Source organism: Rhinichthys klamathensis, unplaced genomic scaffold, assembly GCF_029890125.1.
Source record: "Rhinichthys klamathensis goyatoka isolate OS25496 unplaced genomic scaffold, OSU_Roscu_1.1 h1tg000036l_1, whole genome shotgun sequence".
Lineage (NCBI taxonomy): Eukaryota > Metazoa > Chordata > Actinopteri > Cypriniformes > Leuciscidae > Rhinichthys > Rhinichthys klamathensis.
Genome location: NW_026606584.1, coordinates 6,866,287 through 6,884,317, shown reverse-complemented (window position 1 = coordinate 6,884,317; position 18,031 = coordinate 6,866,287). Strand labels below are relative to the sequence as shown.

The window sequence follows — 18,031 nt, the reverse complement described above, 5'->3', positions numbered from 1 at the left end:
TTCAATTTAGCCGAATATTTACAATGAAATTTAATAATAATTTTTCCAAACACAACCAATTGCAATTTCAGCTGAAAGCCGACCCAGGTGTCCTATTTTTAGTCTCAATACAGTAGTAATTTTTTTTTTTTTTTTTGTCATCTTTTGGTAAATTGGGATGGCTTCAGAATGATTTTGTTTGGAAACATTGATCAAGGAAGTCACATCGGTGGGGCCAGAAGAGGGAGGACAAGAACCCTCACAGAACTGTACATCCATCCATCCATTCTAATATTTTCCAAACCGCTTGTCCTGTAGGGTCGTGGGGAGACTGGAGCCTTTCCCAGCGTCTCGGGTCAGAGGCAGGAAAACACCCTGGATAGATGGTCGGTCCATCACAGGGATGACACACTATCACCTACGAGCAAACTTACATCCTCTAATTCACCTGTCCTGTATGTCTTTGGATTGTGTGGGAAACCAACGTCAATACGGAAAGAATATACAAACTCCACACAGAAAGGCCTCCGGACACAGCTGCGTTTGTTGTTTTTGTTGTTTTGTTTTATTTTTTATTATTACTTCAGGATTATATTCTGTTGTTTCAAGTAAATTACTATATGTAAAGATATAGAGGGGAAAAAACGAATTGCTGCATTTCTCATTCATTCTTTATGCTGTAATACAGTCAGTAAAATGAAAAAATCGTCTCGGTTACGTATGTAACCTGAGTACAGGGAACCTGAGTACAGGGAACGGAGACGTGTCGTCGGGGAGTTCCCTGACGAATTGGGATCATGCTAGGGAGACCAATTGCCTTCGAGTGAATTAAAACGAGCCAATGAAAATTGGCATGCAAGATTTGCATTCTGCGACCCGCCTACCAACGCGGGTATAAAGGGCGGAAGTAAACATTGCGCAATGCTTTTCGCTGAGGAGCCGAACGGTGTCCAGTCCTCCGCAAAGGTACAGCAACATGGCGAAGGGACGACACGTCTCCGTTCCCTGTACTCAGGGAACGAGGGTTACATACGTAACCGAGACGTTCCCTTTCGTCCTGGGAACTCCAACGTGTCGTTGGGGAGTTCCCTGACGAATTGGGATCCCTAACAAAACGCCATGGTGCTGGCCCCTTCCAGCACCCAGCTAAGCTACCCTAAGCAGTTTCACAAATTACGGGAGCTAGCAAGGGAGTCAAACTGCTGTTCCGCAAGACCCACACAGTGGATTGGATAACACTGGGAAAGCGTGCCCAACCCGTAAAAGGGGGAAGGTAACGCTGCGGAAGCCAGATGCCTGAAGAAGGCCTGGAATACACATATGTACTAGCCCAGGGGGATAGTGAAACATATGGCAGTCCCTGAGGTAGTCCCATCCAAGGGGAGTGGGAGCGTACTCAACAGGGACGACAGAACGAGTCTGTCAAGGGGAAGACACGGCTGGACTGCACGTGGCATAATGGGTCACCGAAGAGACCACTGGACATAACACCCAGTCTACACAACAACTCCCTTAGAGGTAGTAGACCTGGCGCCGGCGGTCCGCCACGCCTGGCACCGAAGGGGTGATGGAGGAACTCACGAGGCTAACCAACGTAGGGCGCCAACGGAGCGAAAGACGCACGTATCCGGCTGAGGCACGGAGTGGCGTAGCAAGCCGACATAACCTATTGCCTCGCACCACTGGCCGTAGCGAGTACTCGGGAGGAAATAGGTTCCACACGTAGGCTATAGAATCTAGCGAACGTGTTCGGTGTCGCCCAGCCCGCAGCTCTACAAATGTCTGTCAGCGAGGCGCCTTGAGCCAACGCCCAGGAGGCGGCAACACCTCTCGTAGAGTGAGCACGCAACCTGGGAGGACAAGGCTCACCCATAGCTTCATACGCTAGGGTGATAGCATCCACTAACCAGTGAGCTAACCTCTGCTTGGAGAGGGCCTTCCCCTTCTGCTGGCCTCCGTAACAGACAAAGAGCTGATCTGAGGTCCTGAAGCTTTGCGTTTTGTCAGTGTGAACCCGCAGGGCGCGGACTGGACAGAAAAAAGCTAAGGCTGGGTCTGCCTCCTCCTGGGGCAGCGCTTGCAGGTTCACTACCTGATCCACGAAGGGAGTGGTAGGAACCTTGGGCACATATCCGGGCCGGGGTCTCAATATCACGCGACAAAGGCCCGGCCCGAACTCTAGGCACGATTCGTCGACCGAAAAAGCCTGCAGATCCCCGACCCTCTTAAAAGAGGCCAATGCCAACAGGAGCGCTGTCTTAATGGACAGGATATTCAGCTCCACTGTCAGCAAAGGCTCAAAGGGTGGACTTTGAAGAGCTCTCAGTACCAGAGCTAGGTCCCAAGAGGGTACAGAGTGCAAAACACGAGGTGGATTTAACCTCCTAGCACCCTTGAGGAATCTGATGATCAGGTCGTGCTTCCCCACGGACTTACCTTCTACTACATCGTGATGTGCGGCTATTGCGGCAACATACACTTTGAGGGTGGAGGGAGACAGCCTTCGCTCCAACCCATCTTGTAGGAAGGAAAGCACGACTCTGATCGGGCAAGTTCGGGGGTCCTCCTGGTGGGAGGAACACCACACGACGAATAGGTTCCACTTCAACGCATAGAGGTGCCTCGTAGAGGGGGCTCTAGCAGAAGTGATGGTGTTTACCACTGCCTGTGGTAGATCACCTAGAACCTCTGCGTCCCGTCCAGGGACCAGACATTGAGTTTCCAGAGGTCTGGACGCGGGTGCCATAGAGTGCCCCGTCTCTGAGAAAGGAGGTCCTTCCTCAGAGGAATCGGCCAAGGAGGGGCTGTCGTGAGGAGCATGAGATCCGTGAACCAAGTCCTGGTGGGCCAATACGACGCCACTAACAGGACCTGCTCCTCGTCCTCCCTGACCTTGCACAGTGTCTGTGCAAGAAGGCTCACTGGGGGAAACGCATACTTGCGCAGGCCCCGGGGCCAGCTGTGAGCCAGGGCGTCCGTGCCGAGGGTCCCCTCGGACAGGGAGTAAAACCACTGGCAATGGGTCGTGTCCGGAGAAGCAAACAGGTCTACCTGTGCGACTCCGAAAACACTCCAGATCAGCTGAACCGCCTGGGGATGGAGTCGCCATTCTCCTGGCAGGGGAGGCAACCGTGAAAGCTCGTCTGCCACACGGTTGAGCTCCCCTGGAACATGAGTGGCGCGAAGCGACCTCAGATGCTTCTGACTCCATATGAGGAGGTGGGAGGCGAGTCGCGACATGCGGCGGGAGCGTAAACCACCTTGTCGGTTGATGTACGCAACGGTCGCAGTGCTGTCCGTACGGACCAGTACGTGCTTGTCTTTGAGAAGCCCCTTGAGGCGGCACAAAGCCAAGCGTACTGCTTGCAACTCTAGGCAGTTGATATGCCAATGCAGCTGGGGCCCCGTCCACAGACCCGAGACTGCATGCCCTTTGTACTTGGCCCCCAGCCCCATGGCAGAGGCATCTGTGAAAACCACAGCATGCCTGGAAACCTGGACTAGGGGCACTCCGGCCCGTAGAAACGCAGGATCCGACCACGGGGAGAAGGTTTGGCGACAGTGCGGGGTTACTTTGACCCGGAACGTGCCGCTCTGCCACGCCCACCTCGGGACTCGATCGTGAAGCCAGTGCTGGAGCGGTCTCATATGTAACAGGCCGAGCGGCGTTACTGCGGCTGCCATATGCCCCAGGAGCCTCTGAAATTGTTTCAGTGGAACCGCTGTCCTGCCTCGAAAAGACCTGAGGCAGGTGAGCACTAACTGGACGCGCTCCTCCATGAGGCGCGCAGTCTGGGCGACCGAGTCCAACTCCATACCGAGATAAGAGATCCTCTGCACGGGGCAGAGTTTGCTCTTGTCCCAGTTGACCTGAAGCCCCAACCGGCTGAGGTGCTGGAGCACCATGTCCCTGTGATCGCACAACGCATCTCGCGAGTGAGCCAGAATGAGCCAGTCGTCGAGATAGTTGAGAATGCGAACGCCTTGTTCTCTCATGGGAACAATGGCCGCCTCCGCGACTTTCGTGAAGACGCGGGGCGACAGGGCCAGCCCGAAGGGTAGGACTTTGTACTGATACACGCTCGACCCTCGAAACCAAACCGTAGAAATGGTCTGTTTCGAGGAAGAATCGAGACGTGAAAGTACGCGTCCTTCAGGTCAATCGCTGCAAACCAATCCTGGGGACGGATGCATTCAAAAATGCGCTTCTGCGTGAGCATTTTGAACGGGAGTTTGTGCAGGGCCCGATTCAAAACTCGCAGGTCCAGGATTGGTCGTAACCCACCGCCTTTCTTTAGTACAATGAAGTAGGGGCTGTAAAACCCGGACCTCATCTCGGCAGGAGGGACCGGCTCGATCGCGTCCTTCGCCAGCAGGACATCGATCTCTTTCCGCAGGACAGGGGCATCCACTGACCGCACACGGGTGAAGTGGATGCCCCTAAACCTGGGAGGCCGGCGTGCAAACTGAATTGCATAGCCGAACCGAATGGTGCGGACGAGCCATCGAGACAGACCCGGAAGCGCTAGCCAGGCTTCCAGGTACCGAGCCAATAAGCCCACCCGAACCACCGGCGTACCCGCGGAGGGGCAGCGAGGTGGAAGGCCGGGACCCGGCTCCAGCGGCAATGTAGCCACTGGAAGCGGGGTCTGGGTGGTCCACCGTGGGGGAAGAGGGCAGAGAGAGCTCGTAGGCTTTCTGCAGCGGGCTGCCCGGTGGCGAAGGGAGGGGGAGAGACGAAGAACGAGGCCCTGCCTCCTCGTGTCCTGGTCTCTGCGCCTCCGGGCCCAGCTGCAGACCGGAGCGACGCAGCCGAGGCTGCGTCACTGCTATCTGCAAGCTGGGGAGAGGGGAACGGGAGTGGTGCAGCTCGGGGGCGGCACGCACTGCCATTCTGACCCTCTCGGACGGAGGAAACTGGTCTTATTATACTGCCAGTCTCGACCGTGAGGGGAAACGAGGAACGAAGCCCGGGGGCATCGAGTCCTGGTTTCCCCTCACCCAGCGAGAGACGAGAGTGACAAGGCCGCAGCCCTCACTGCCATCTGAGCGCTGGGGCTCGTGAACGACTCAGAGGAAGTGGACTGCTCAAACTTTGGGTACCGCTGATTACAGGATAACCAGCGGCGGAACAGAAATGAAATTCTCCACCCGGCCCTCCCCCGGGGGAAGGAGTGGTAATGACACGCACTCCCAAAGAGCAGAATGTCACATACTCTGGGTCGCTCCTCTCAGGGTTGTTTCCCTTCCCTTTGCTGGGGGAAAACAAACTCCGAGCGGGCTGGTTTTTCTGGACCACCACTGTGGACATCGTCTAACCGAGGGCCAGCGCTGTGACTAATCACGGTCAGTCACTAAGCACAGCTCAACCCCGAGTTAGAACTACGCACGTGCAGTGGTAGTGAGAGAGGAAAAACTTCTGCAGATTTAGGCATGTTTGGCTTGCCATTTTGGCACTAAAATGCTTCCATACTGCCAAAATTCTTCACACACATCCAGGCACTTTAGAACAGCCCAGGAAAGTGTGGCCGTTAAGTCTGAATCTTTAGCATGAGAACACACCATTATAGTAGGAACTCAGCATCATTTTCAGAGTATAACCGCCCTCTCTCCGATGTAGCGATCGACATCTGTCCTCCCTGGGGCCCCGAATGAAATGCCTGGTCCTTCATGAGAAGGACCAGAAACCCATTCGAAAGCCTCGACGGCACACGGGACGCTGAGCGGCCCCAGCCTTTACGAGAAAGGGGAGACGAACAACGTGCCGACGTGGTCATGCACTCCTGAGAGAACATGAACCACCCACGAACGCAGTCTCAACACACTGATTAGGCATGTGAAACCGTGATCGTGGCCGTCAACCAGGCATGCAAGATAGTGAACGTGGCCGTCGCTTCGATGACACACGGCACGCTGGACGCTGGACGCGGGTAGCGGAATGCAAATCTTGCATGCCAATTTTCATTGGCTCGTTTTAATTCACTCGAAGGCAATTGGTCTCCCTAGCGTGATCCCAATTCGTCAGGGAACTCCCCGACGACACGTTGGACTTCCCAGGACGAAAGGGAACTTATTATTTTGCTTTAATGAAATACTGATTTATGTAAAAAAAAAAAATTCTAGCCTAACTTTAAAGATAAAAGTTCATGATTTATGTAATGCTCGTTGATGTTAGTGTTTTTAGGTCAGTGTGTTATAAATGACATGTATGTTTTCTGAATGAGAATTGTTGGCAGTGTTATGGTGGAACGAGCTTATTGTGAGGCATATATGAAGAGTGAGTTTTGGAGGTGAGATTAACTGTTTGGCCAAGATTCATATTGGTAATGCAGACTGTACGAAGAGTTTTGAAAAAGTGGCTTCAGTACTGAACGATGCTTGTTAGCAATTGTATTCTTAATATTGTGGAACACAAAAGGGACATTTTGAAGATTTATTTACAGTTATGTGGTCACTATGAGCTCCTCTAAAACAACAAAAACAAAGATTGAGAACTTTTGTGACTGGATCATAAAGCGATGAACTCAAGAACTTGATTCATGAGCCATATCAACTGGTTCAATAAAAAGAAGAGGCTCCAACGAACAACATGTTCAGTAATTGGACTGATCCTGTTCTTCAGATACCAGCTCAGTGGAGTACAGGATAATCAGCTAATAATATATTCTGTTTGGCCTCATCAGGGTTAGATGACTTCAGAACCCTTGGAATATATTACATGTTAGGTTGTTTTTTCAGCCTTTTCGAGAGCTTAAAAGATGAGCTACTTTGCACTGCCTTTTGGAAAGGATGAGTGTGAAATTTGCATTTTGTCTTTCACAAAGAAAATGGGTTTGAATCCATTTTTGGATGAACTTTCATTTAAAGAATCTTCAAAACAAACACAACTAACTCTAAACAAACCATAATGAACAGATTCTAAATACGAGTATAATGCTGATATTTCATATTCTTCCAATATACTAAACTTTACCTTTCAAAATCTTTGGATTCCACTCTCAGGATTTGTGCATGAAATTAGTATGAATTCTACTGGAAAGGATACATCTGCCTTTGAACAGCAGCTCGATTCAACGTGTCCCTGAGCTGTGCTATATTCTGTTTGAGCTTCTGTAATGATGCTCTCAGGGTCATGTTCAGCTGTAGGGGCAGATACACAAGAAGAGAGACATTACAACATAAAGACCACTGACACAGAGTGCTCAACTTCATCCTATGAACAATGAAACCCTGTCTTTACCTTGGCTGGATTTCCTCCAGTTCTTTGCAGTCTGTTTCTTTCATGGATGTGTTCTGCAATTTCTTGAGCCATCCGGCAAGCTGCATCATAATTCTGTAACCTAAATAAAGGGAAACAAAACAAAAATGATGCTGATAGTAACAGGTCATAAAATGTGTGTTGCCAGTTATTTAATCATTGAATCAAGATTGTCGTCAACACAATCATGTGACATGGATCTCATCTAACCAGCCTGGCAACATTTCTACGCTTTTCTTTTTTCGCCGCGTAAAAAAAAACACACATATGTACACAAACACATAGTAATTAACTAAAGTATAGGATATAATGAGCCATAAAGGAAATTCAAACAGCTATTTTCAGTCTCAATTGATGTGGCTGCTACCCAGGTAGCAAACAGACGATGGCCCAACGTTGGCCCAACGTCTGTTGTTGTGTTGGGCCAACGTTGGGTGCTGACGTTGGCCCAACGTAATTTTGTCCGTTGGGCCAACGTTGGGCCAACCATGTCATTGGATGGCCAGCAGACCTTCTGCCAACCTAAAAGCCACTAAAACAACATTGGGCCAACGTTGGGCCAACCATGTCATTGGACGGCCAGCAGACCTTCTGCCAACCTAAAAATACCTTACCAACCTTCTGCCAACTTAAAAACAACTAAAACAACATTGGGCCAACGTTGGGCCAACCATGTCATTGGACAACCAGCAGACCTTCAAACAAATTTAAAAATATAGCCTATTTTAACCATCTGCCAACTTCATAAATAGTAAATGAATAAATAAATAGGCTTTACCTACCTTAAACTAAAATTTTAAGATTGTGCCATGCATGGCCTATTCAGTGTTGAATTGCATTAAGAGACGGCACAACAGACAAACTGAATTGTTTATAAAAAATGAACCTATTTATTGGTTAAAACATCTCCACAGTCCATTATATAGACATTTTATACAGATACATTCTGCAGATTTTCATTCTGGATTTGCAACGATGAGTCGATCGACAAAAAAGTAGAAAAAAAAACTACCCAAAGGCAGCGGCAAAAAAAGTAAAACATAAAGTCAAAGAAATCAACAAGGAACCAAAAAGTCACAAAAAAGGCGGCAAAGAAAATGCGGAAGAAGAGCAAAAAAAAAAAAAACCTGCTGAAAACTGAGAAAATGTGCAGATTCTCTTCCGTATTCTGCAGATTTGAAGCGAATTAGAGATTGTGTGTGGCTCTGATGATGAAGACGGAGCGGAGGAGGAGAAGTAGCAGCATACACTCCTGTAAAAAACAACAAACATACAAACAACTTTTTAGAACATTTAAGATGTGTCGTTCTATTTTAATTACACAACCCAAAACAGAAAAAAAAAGTTGGGGTGTTGTGTAAAATATACAAACAGCAAACAGAAAAGCAGAATGTGATCATTTGCGAAAAGGACATAGTCAACATATCAAACGTTGAAAATTACACATTTGACTCTTAGAACTTACCTCAAAATGCCCATTAAAATACCATAATTTTCTTTTCTGGTGCATTATGGATTTTAACCATTAATTTAGTGATTTAGTGTATGTTGTGTGTTTTTTTTTTTTGTGTGTTTTTTTAGACCTAAGGTATATATTGTGTAACTGAAAAAATATGGTGTTAGTAGTTGAGTGTATAGTTTTATGGGGGAACAGTAGTATGTATTTCCCACCTGCAAGAGATTTTCATCATGTTTGGGTAGCAAATTAATTATACATCTTAATGCAGTGTACGCTTAGTAAAGATGAAATACACCTCTGTTTAGTGGTGGGGTTAGACAGAGGAAGAAAAAACAATCATTGGAAGACACTTACATTCACTTTCACAGCTGCTGGAATCTGCTTGAGGGGGAGGCATCTGCTTTTCTGTGTTAAAGAAAAAATATAGTAATTATCAAAATGTAAATTACTTACAACTTATATATTAATATATATAATAATTAATAACATATTTGATCAGCCTTAAAAAGGCCTTGTGTACCTTTTTCTGTTGCTCTTTTTTTTCTTCCTCCATTTCGGTCTCCACTATACTTCAGCCAGGTTTTTATTTTTTCCTCGGCTTCCACCACTTTTGCTCCTTGTTTTTTGGCTGCATCTGTCAGCATGAAATTAAAGAAAATTAAACAGAGAAAGGGTAAGCAGAAAGATCATATCTGACTGAGGTGTATTTTGTAGAGTTCTGTATGATTAGTGGATTAATTGGCATTCTTTCATTTACTTGCATTGTATTTCATTCAATGACACATTATGTGAAACTGTAAGGGGTTGTTTCCTCTTTTGCTATTTCAAAGTTTATGTCTAAGTTTTGAATAATTTTTAAAACATATCACCTATGACAACTTTTGCTAGCAATATTATTATATTATTTCACAATATTATTGTTTTTAATGCTGTCTTGGTGAACATAAGAAACTTCTTTAAAAACATTAAAATTTGTACCAACACAATTAGTGTATGTTTGACATTAGTGTATGTTTGAAGTTTTATTTACTAGTCAAATGGTTCATAGCGTCTTAGAGATGATGATCCGGGGCCGTATTCACAAAGAATTTTAAGGCTAAAAGTAGCTCCTAACTGGCGAATTTAGGAGCAACTCCTAAAAATAATGGGCGTGTCACTCCTAACTTTAGGACTCCTAATTTTTTTCACTAAGAGTAATTCACGAAGCATTTTAGCCCTAAAAGTAGCACCTAAGTCTGGGACAGCTTAAAAGAAGTCGAGAGGACTCCTAACTCACTAAGACCTATTCACAAAGGATTGTAGCGCACACCACCGCCTCTCGCAGTCGTCCGGGATCCGCGACACAAGCGGGAAATTCTGCATCGATCTGCGAACAAATCCTCTCCCATTCTCACGCTTAGTTTTGCTTGATATCCCAGTGCCGAATTTCACTTGTATCATTATTACTTTTTTTGAGCACCAAGCCACCAACTGGGCCAGCAGCAGTAACTGATCCTGCGTCCAGTTGGGCTTTCTTTTAAGTTTTGGCAAGTTCATAATCCACCGTAAATCAACTATTACATTACTTCAATAGGAGCAACATTTCCTTGCTTTAAGTTTATTTTTCTATTTAGGCTAATAGGATGTCAATTAACCAAGCAAGTGTTAATGCAAGTGTAGTTTTTTCATTATTAGGCAAGTGGCGGTTTTCATTAGGGTATTACCTTGATTTAATTGAATTCACGACTTTTCTCTCTCTCTCTCTGCCTTTTTAGAATTACACTTCACTGGGGCCTGCACAAACATGTCATTATATATGCATTTCGATGTCATTATTATTATTATTTTGTGTAGGACACAGACATATTTAGATGTCGTAATTCCATGATTTGTTGCGTCTGTGTTATGCTCCGCATGATGGCCCTGTCATCTAACAACCAATCACCATGATCATTGCGAGGAAGCTCGTGCATGAGAAGTGACGTCATCTATAGCAACGAAGACTCACTCTTAGGCCCCGTCCACACTACTGCGTTTTCGTTTAAAAACGGAGACCTTTTGCTACGTTTGCACCTCCCGTCCACACTAAAACGGCAAAAACGGAGACCCAAAACGGAGAAGTTTAGAAACGCTGCCGATCCGTTTTTCGTTTTGAATCTCCGGAGGGCGTTTTAGTGTAGACGGGTCAAAACGGAGGACTTTAGAAACGATGACGTAGTAGAGGCTCACGCTCGGCTCTATGATTGGGTGTCATCAGTCATGGCGTATATCTTTGCTAGCAGCTGTTGTACAAGTAAATTCTGCATTTTACAACGCTATAACTGCCTACATGCGCCGGAGTCAAGCTATTATTCGAGCGATCTGTGATAATTCCCGTGTGCAGCGGTGGCGTTGACCGTACATGGAGCGTCGGTTTGGGGTTAACCCAGAGCAATTTTATCAATGAAGTTGTGTTTACACCGGCACGCGCATGCCCAGTGTTGGTGAATGGTCACGTGATCCGCGTTTTCAGTCGTTTTAATGTGGACGGAGATCAATTCTAATACGCAGCTAAAACGCTGGTGTGGACGGAGATCGTATTCGTTTTAATTCTCCGTTTCTAAACTAAAACGCAGTAGTGTGGATGGGGCCTTAGTTTAGGAGTTGTCATTTTTCCTTACTAAGAGTAGGTCTGAAAGGCGTTGTGAATAACTTTTAAGAGAAAACTCCTAGCTAAAATATTTGAGTGCGATTTAGGAGTACTCCTAGTGGTAAGACAAAATTCTTTGTGAATACGGCCCCAGGACAACAACTCATCTGCTACGGTGCAGGGCATCAACATTGAAGGATCTAGGAACCATTTGTCACAGAGCCAACAATATTATTATACAATGCCAGGTTTATTAAAAGGAAAGAAATTACAGCAGAGGGGAAATGCAGAAAAGAGAAAGAATATAAAGAAAATATTTTTTTTAATTAGGATAACAGGATAAATTAGGATAAATGTGTTTTTAGGTTTGCTAATCATTTAATATTGCTCATACAGTGTCACTTACCTGTGGATGTCAAAACCTTCTTAAAATAAATTAAAAATGTAAATTTGAGAAATTAAAAAAAGAAAAGAAAATGACAGATGCGTGATATAGGCTAGGTGAAAAATATTGTGACAAAATGGATATGAAGTTATGTAATGAGCTTCCTCGGTTCACCTGTGTTTTCTACATCTCTGGCAGCAGCTGTCTTCAGAAATGTTGAGCTCGTGGAGCTTTCCCTGTTTTAGAGGGGTTATTTTGTTGCTGCTGAAATCACAGAACATTTTTTTTATCAATATTTGTTTACCATTGCGCAGCTCCATGTAAGTGACGTCACCGATTAAAAGTACACACGTTTATGTTAAATAAATTAGCTCACTTCCAAGTAAAATCTTTACAAAAACTCTCATCTACACATAAGAGGTGATTAAAATCCCAAACTTTCATAAACAAACGCTCAACCGAGTTAAAAAGTTAAGTTAGCTTAATTTAACGTTAGCTGCTAACGTTACCTCTTCTGAAAACGTTGAGATGCTAACGGACTTTTTCCGAAGACACTAAACCATGTCTATAAAGTAAATATTCAACAGAAGCGTGTCAATTACAAGTAAGAGAAGTGTCAAGAACAGTTGTGTGTATTATTCGTGTGATTTTAGAGACTAATCTCACCTGAAAGCAGTGAAAACAACAGCGAGAAGAGACAGTTTTGCTGCTTGTCAGTCGCAGTGGTCCCGCGCCGTTTCCATGGCACTCTGCGCCGCTCCAGTAGTGTTTGAAAGCGACTCGAAAGTTCACGCGCACGGCCATTCATTGATTAAACCACGTTAAAAGCATAGGTAAAAAGCATGCAGCATTTACAAATATAAACATCTAGAATTAGAACATTACTTAAATAAAAATCTCATAAATATTAAATTACGAATTCAAAACTAATTTTGGAGATCTATGATCCGTTCATAGGTGCAATCGCATTACATTTAATGGCCTATGCCCACACATAATATAACAAACGCAGTCACAATAATAAAAAAAAAAAAAAAAAAAACTTTTGACATTAGTCAATAGTTATTTTTGCTAAAGCCTAGCCTACTCCTGGTAAGTGTAAATTGCTTTTACCCCTAGCTTAAAGTAAAAAGATGTCTGTGAAAAATAGTAGTATAATTTAATTAAATGCATTTATGGTAGGCCTATGGTTGGAAACAACGTCATAAAAAGGAGCCAGACACTCTTTTCCCCATGTTTACTGGGAAGAATGGTAAAACATGAAATGCTGCATGCTTCTATTTGAGGGAAGTGTGGGCCATTGCAGCTGACCATGCCAATGTTGGCCCAACGTTGTATTTCGGGCGTATAGGTTGGGCCATCGCAGCTGACCATGCCAATGTTGGCCCAACGTTGTATTTCGGTCGTATAGGTTGGGCCAACGTAACCAACCGATATTGACGTTGGCCCAACGTCTGTTTGCTACCTGGGTACAGATCCACTGAACTAAACAGCAAATTGAGTTTTCCGCACTATACTGTACTGAACTGTTACGACCTCAGATGTCAATAAACGATAACAATATAAAATGCTTACCAGAAATCCTGTGACATATTGCGGCACTTTTGTTTCAGTTATAACCAGCGTTTCTGTAGAAAATAAGAAAATCACATCAACAACCTGCGTTGTGTTAGTTCCTGTTTGGGCATGACGTCAGACGGTGGCCTCCTACAGACATAATTCATTCGATACTTCAAATCTGGGACAATCATTACAACGTTTGAGAGAGAATAGAAAAGAAAGAAGGAGATAAAATTACAAATGATCTTAACAGGTGACTTAATGTTGCTAGAACCACTGTTGGACATATGTGCCATTATAAATCCTATGCATTCCAATGATTTGAAACATGTGTTAGTTCTTGATAATCTAGAATTATAAATATTTGAAAGAGGTAGTATTCTCAATAATATAGATTTGTGACTAACAAAATAAAGTTGAGGTTTTAATTCAGCTCAGTTCGTGTTTCTTTCATTAATCCCGATAGTGTGCATATTCACAAATTAATAAAGAGTTGTAAAACCAGTGATGATACCAGTGATTCTCATTAACCTATATATTATCATCTTTGAAAGTCTTAGTTGTGTGTGCGTGTGTGTTCAAAATCATGTTTGATGTTTTACAAGTTGCGTATGATGCAATGAGTGCATTAATATAAGCTAGCATGAGAGTATTTATTTTCAATATTCAACAGCAGCAGTAAATAAATACACGATTAAAAATCATGTTTTGTGTTTTGCAAGTTGTGTATGATGCAAGATGTTAATAATGTACACATGTAAGCAAAGCTAGCATGCGCATTTTGAGACACATAATATAAGCAGCAGCACTAGGAGGAAGACAACTTTTCTGTAAGGTTACCGGCAAGTATTACTTGCTGTTTTAAGTGAAATTATGTATTTTTCTATGAAGGATTACATGTCAGCATGTAGTTTTCTGTTTGTCTCATGACCATACTTTTGAATTTAAAAGTGGTTATACCAGCAGTCCGAATACTCTGTGTGGAGCAGGAACATCGATCCCTCGAGGACCACACAGGTGACTTTTTAGATCTGACATGCCTGAAGCATTTTAGCATTTTAGCATCCCTAGTCTGTGGCTGAGGTATTTGAACAGAGCTGGGTAAATGAATTATGTATCGCTGCCTTCAGCTTCTCAGCTCCCCCAGTGGTTCCGCTATATGCTGCACGGATCCACCAGGGGCTTCCTAGCCATCAGCCCCGCGTTAGCATGGATCCCTCAGCTCCCCCTCAAGCCTCCACGCCCCGGATTCCACCTCAGCCCTCCGACCTATCGGCTCCACCTTGGATCAACACTCTCTTGGCTCTACCATGGACTCCCTCATCCCTCCGGCTTCACCTTGGTGCATCGTCTTCTCCACCTCGGATTTCTGGGTCGGCGGCTGCGCCTCGACCCTTCACCGCTCTAGCTACAACTGGCTCCTCATTCCCTTCAGTTCCTCCATTGTCCTCACCAGCACCATCTCAGCCCTGGTCTGCAATCCCTACACCTCGGTTGATGGATAAATCAGTCTCTCTAAATCCCTCCTTTCCGAGAGCCTGCTCTGCTCTGATTGGCCAGATGGCCCAGTCTGTTGTGATTGGTCTACCGTGTACAGCGTCTGTCGGAAGCTACACGCCTGTTACCATAACTGGACGTCAGCTCTGTCTGGAGGCTTCCTACAGGTCAGCGATTGAACTGTAAAGACAGTAATCATGACATTGATTTTACCATATCAATCTGAGCGTGAGTCCGATGATGAAACATTGGAAGAACTAGTCATTCAAACCGAACCTCCATCGCAAGGACGACTCAATCAGGATTTTTCTCACATGCTACTCAGTTTGAGGCACATTATAGATGTTTCAACTGTAATTCCTCACTATCAGCATTAAAGCTGCAGTAGGGAGTTTTGAGAAAACGTTGACTTAGCATGAAAATTTGAACAAGCACAACTTACAGGTCCCACCCCCTTGCTCTCTGCTGCGCTACAGCTCCTCCCCCACAGCGGAGCCTGCCGTGAACGCGCAGGCTAGTAAGCAGGGCCACCGATGACGGCGGATAAACAGTTATGGCACATTCACTAGTAGGGAAGAAACATCAACAATATGCTTTACATTGACTAAGGCCTGCCCATACTTTGACTGCAAACTTGGTCCTCAAATCATTACGTATTTTGCAATACATGTAATGTAACTTTATAACGTTGCACCATTTCTATAAGTTATAAATAGCTATAAGATAATATAACGGTAACTAACGTAACTGTATGTAAGTAATTATTCTAGCGATGTGTAGGCCTAATGCTATAAGGTTTGCTAGTACATTTGTAACGGGGTTCAGTTGTTATGGGAAGAAGGAGGCGGGAACCGGCAAACAGTCAACAAGTTTAATAATAAATAAACAAATACAAAATGAAAGTATAAGCCAGCAGCCCCTCACGGACAACTGCTGGCACACAAAACAGAACATAAAATCACAACGTAAAATCAGGCCTGTTCCTCTCTCCACTGTCGTCGCTCCTCCTTTATGCTTCCGCTCCTCCGTGAGAGATGCTTGCGCCGCTCTCACGTCCCTCGGCCCCATCCTGCTCGCCACAACATTATTTCAGCAACATGACAAGCCAGTGAATTAGCAGGTTTCAATTGTTGCTTTGCACAGTGCGTGACATTTTATCTACATGTTACGCGGCTAGTGTTTTGACACCGAGTCAATGGGCTCTGTCTAATTCTTTATTTTTCGCTTGTTTATCGTCATCGGTCTTTTTCCTTTTACCCGTCTTTGTTTTATGACCAGGTGCCACTCAAGAAATTGGCAGTTTAGGTTCTTTCTCTGCCATTAGCACAGCTGCGGCACACCGGCAATCTTGAGTTTGGTTTGAACGACGGTACGCGCTGTGCAAGAGAGGGGTGTGATCAGCGCGTACACGAGCGTGATTGACAATGCTAAGACATTCCTCCTGGCTCTGATTGGTTGTTTCTGACGGGGAGCGGTGTATTTCTGCAAATGGCAATAGGACCACTGGGAGGAGCCAGAGGAGCTTGATTTTTTCACAGATTATCTGTCTCATATTCTACTGTCAGGACATAATGACAGTTTTAACAAATATGTAAACAATATTTTTTTACAAAAGTTACCTACAGCAGCTTTCATTTGATTTATGTGGAGTTCTCTGACTGTGCACTCACTTTTAATATGAAGCAGCACAATGTTTATAAGATAAACCTTAAAGGGTTAGTTCACCCAAAAATGAAAATTCTGTCAGTAATTACTCACCCTCATGTTGTCCAAACCCCGTAAGACCTTCGTTCATCTTCGGAACACGAATTAAGATATTTTTGATGAAATCTGAGAGCTGGATCACTCCTCCATAGGCTTCTTCAGGGATTGAACTTGCCGGCCTCGAAAAGTTATTAAAGACATTGTTAAAATAGTCCAAGTGACTACAGTGGCTCAATCTTAAGTTTATCAAGCGACGAGAATACTTTTTGTGCGCAAAAACAAACAAAAATAACGACTTTATTTCAACTATTCATGTCCATCTCCTTGGGCCTCGAGTCAGTTCACTAGTGTAATAGCGTAAGCTTCTGTTGTTGTACGTCACACGCATCACGCACATGACCAGCGTCGGCCAATAGTGAGCCTACGTGTGATGTAGCTCTACGGAATCACACTACGTTAACTGAGTAGAGGCCCAAAGAGAAGGACATGACTAGTTGAAATAAAGTCGTTATTTTTGTTTGTTTTTGCGCACAAAAAGTATTCTCGTCGCTTGATAAACTTAAGATTGAGCCACTGTAGTCACTTGGACTATTTTAACGATGTCTTTAATAACTTTTCGAGGCCGGCAAGTTCAATCCCTGAAGAAGCCTATGGACTAATATGGAGGAGTGATCCAGCTGTCACATTTCATCAAAAATATCTTAATTCGTGTTCCGAAAGATGAACGAAGGTCTTACGGGGTTGGAACAACATGAGGGTGAGTAAATACTGACAGACTTTTCATTTTTGGGTGAACTAACCCTTTAACCGAAGTGTGTTAACCTGTAATTCTAACAAAAATAACAGGTTTAGCATCTTATTTAATTATATTGGCCCCCATTTTGAGCCTCAACAATTTGTTTAACATCCAAACATACGTATGTTTGAATAAATAACAGTGTGTTGAAAACAAGAAGCGCTGACTTTTTGAATTTCCTGGAAAAGAGCTCATTAGAATGTTTCTGGTATCAACATTCTGTGACACTTCAAGAAGAGGAGAAGATTTCCTCTATGTTTCCAAACACAGGAGTTAGAGAGTAAAGCTTTCATACAGAGGTGTTGTAACACCCTTTGAGAACTTTCTGCCTCTTGATGATTGTCAATGCTGTACTCAAAATGTTTGTTTTTTTAAATAAATAGAAATAAAAAGTAATATTTTCAACCATATATCTGTCATACATTAATATGCATTTGATCCTGTATCATCATGGCTTCTGCTACACAAAAATATATGACTGGAAAAACATGTTAAATAATTTTATAAGAATAAATCCAACATACAAAATTAAGTTGTATCCATTCACTGTATAAACTTATCAAAGTTATATAAGCTTGATTTTTTTTAGTTAGTTATTACAGTGTGTATATCTTTATTTATATGTTGTATTAAATTAGACACCATTGCTTTATGTCATATATTTTTTATTAAGTGTTTATACTCAAGTGTTCACAGTTGATTGCTAAACGCAAAAAATAACAGAGGACGTCTGACATTTTCCACTGTGTATTAGTATTACAACCACCTGAACAGATCACCTGACT

At 44.1% G+C, this 18,031-nt stretch overlaps 1 protein-coding gene and 1 long non-coding RNA gene across 3 annotated transcripts in view; both read right to left on the bottom strand.

Moving 5' to 3' along the window:
- The window catches only part of stx8 (syntaxin 8), a 100,080-nt gene extending 86,733 nt beyond the window's left edge, over positions 1 to 13,347 (bottom strand). For both annotated transcript variants that reach the window (XM_056246211.1, XM_056246212.1), the window contains exons 1-3: positions 13,265 to 13,347; positions 7,220 to 7,319; positions 7,025 to 7,119 (exon numbers count right to left, since the gene is read on the bottom strand). In XM_056246211.1, coding sequence (XP_056102186.1) covers positions 7,025 to 7,119; positions 7,220 to 7,319; positions 13,265 to 13,281 — 212 coding nt within the window. In that variant the 5' untranslated portion in view covers positions 13,282 to 13,347. The remainder of the gene's footprint in view (positions 1 to 7,024; positions 7,120 to 7,219; positions 7,320 to 13,264) is intronic.
- Positions 8,434 to 9,350, bottom strand: LOC130081232 (uncharacterized). Its single transcript, XR_008806707.1, has 3 exons — positions 9,217 to 9,350; positions 9,051 to 9,101; positions 8,434 to 8,486 (listed from the first exon to the last, which is right to left on the bottom strand). It is a non-coding gene; the product is annotated as an uncharacterized LOC130081232 (long non-coding RNA).
- Positions 13,348 to 18,031: the final 4,684 nt, after the last annotated feature.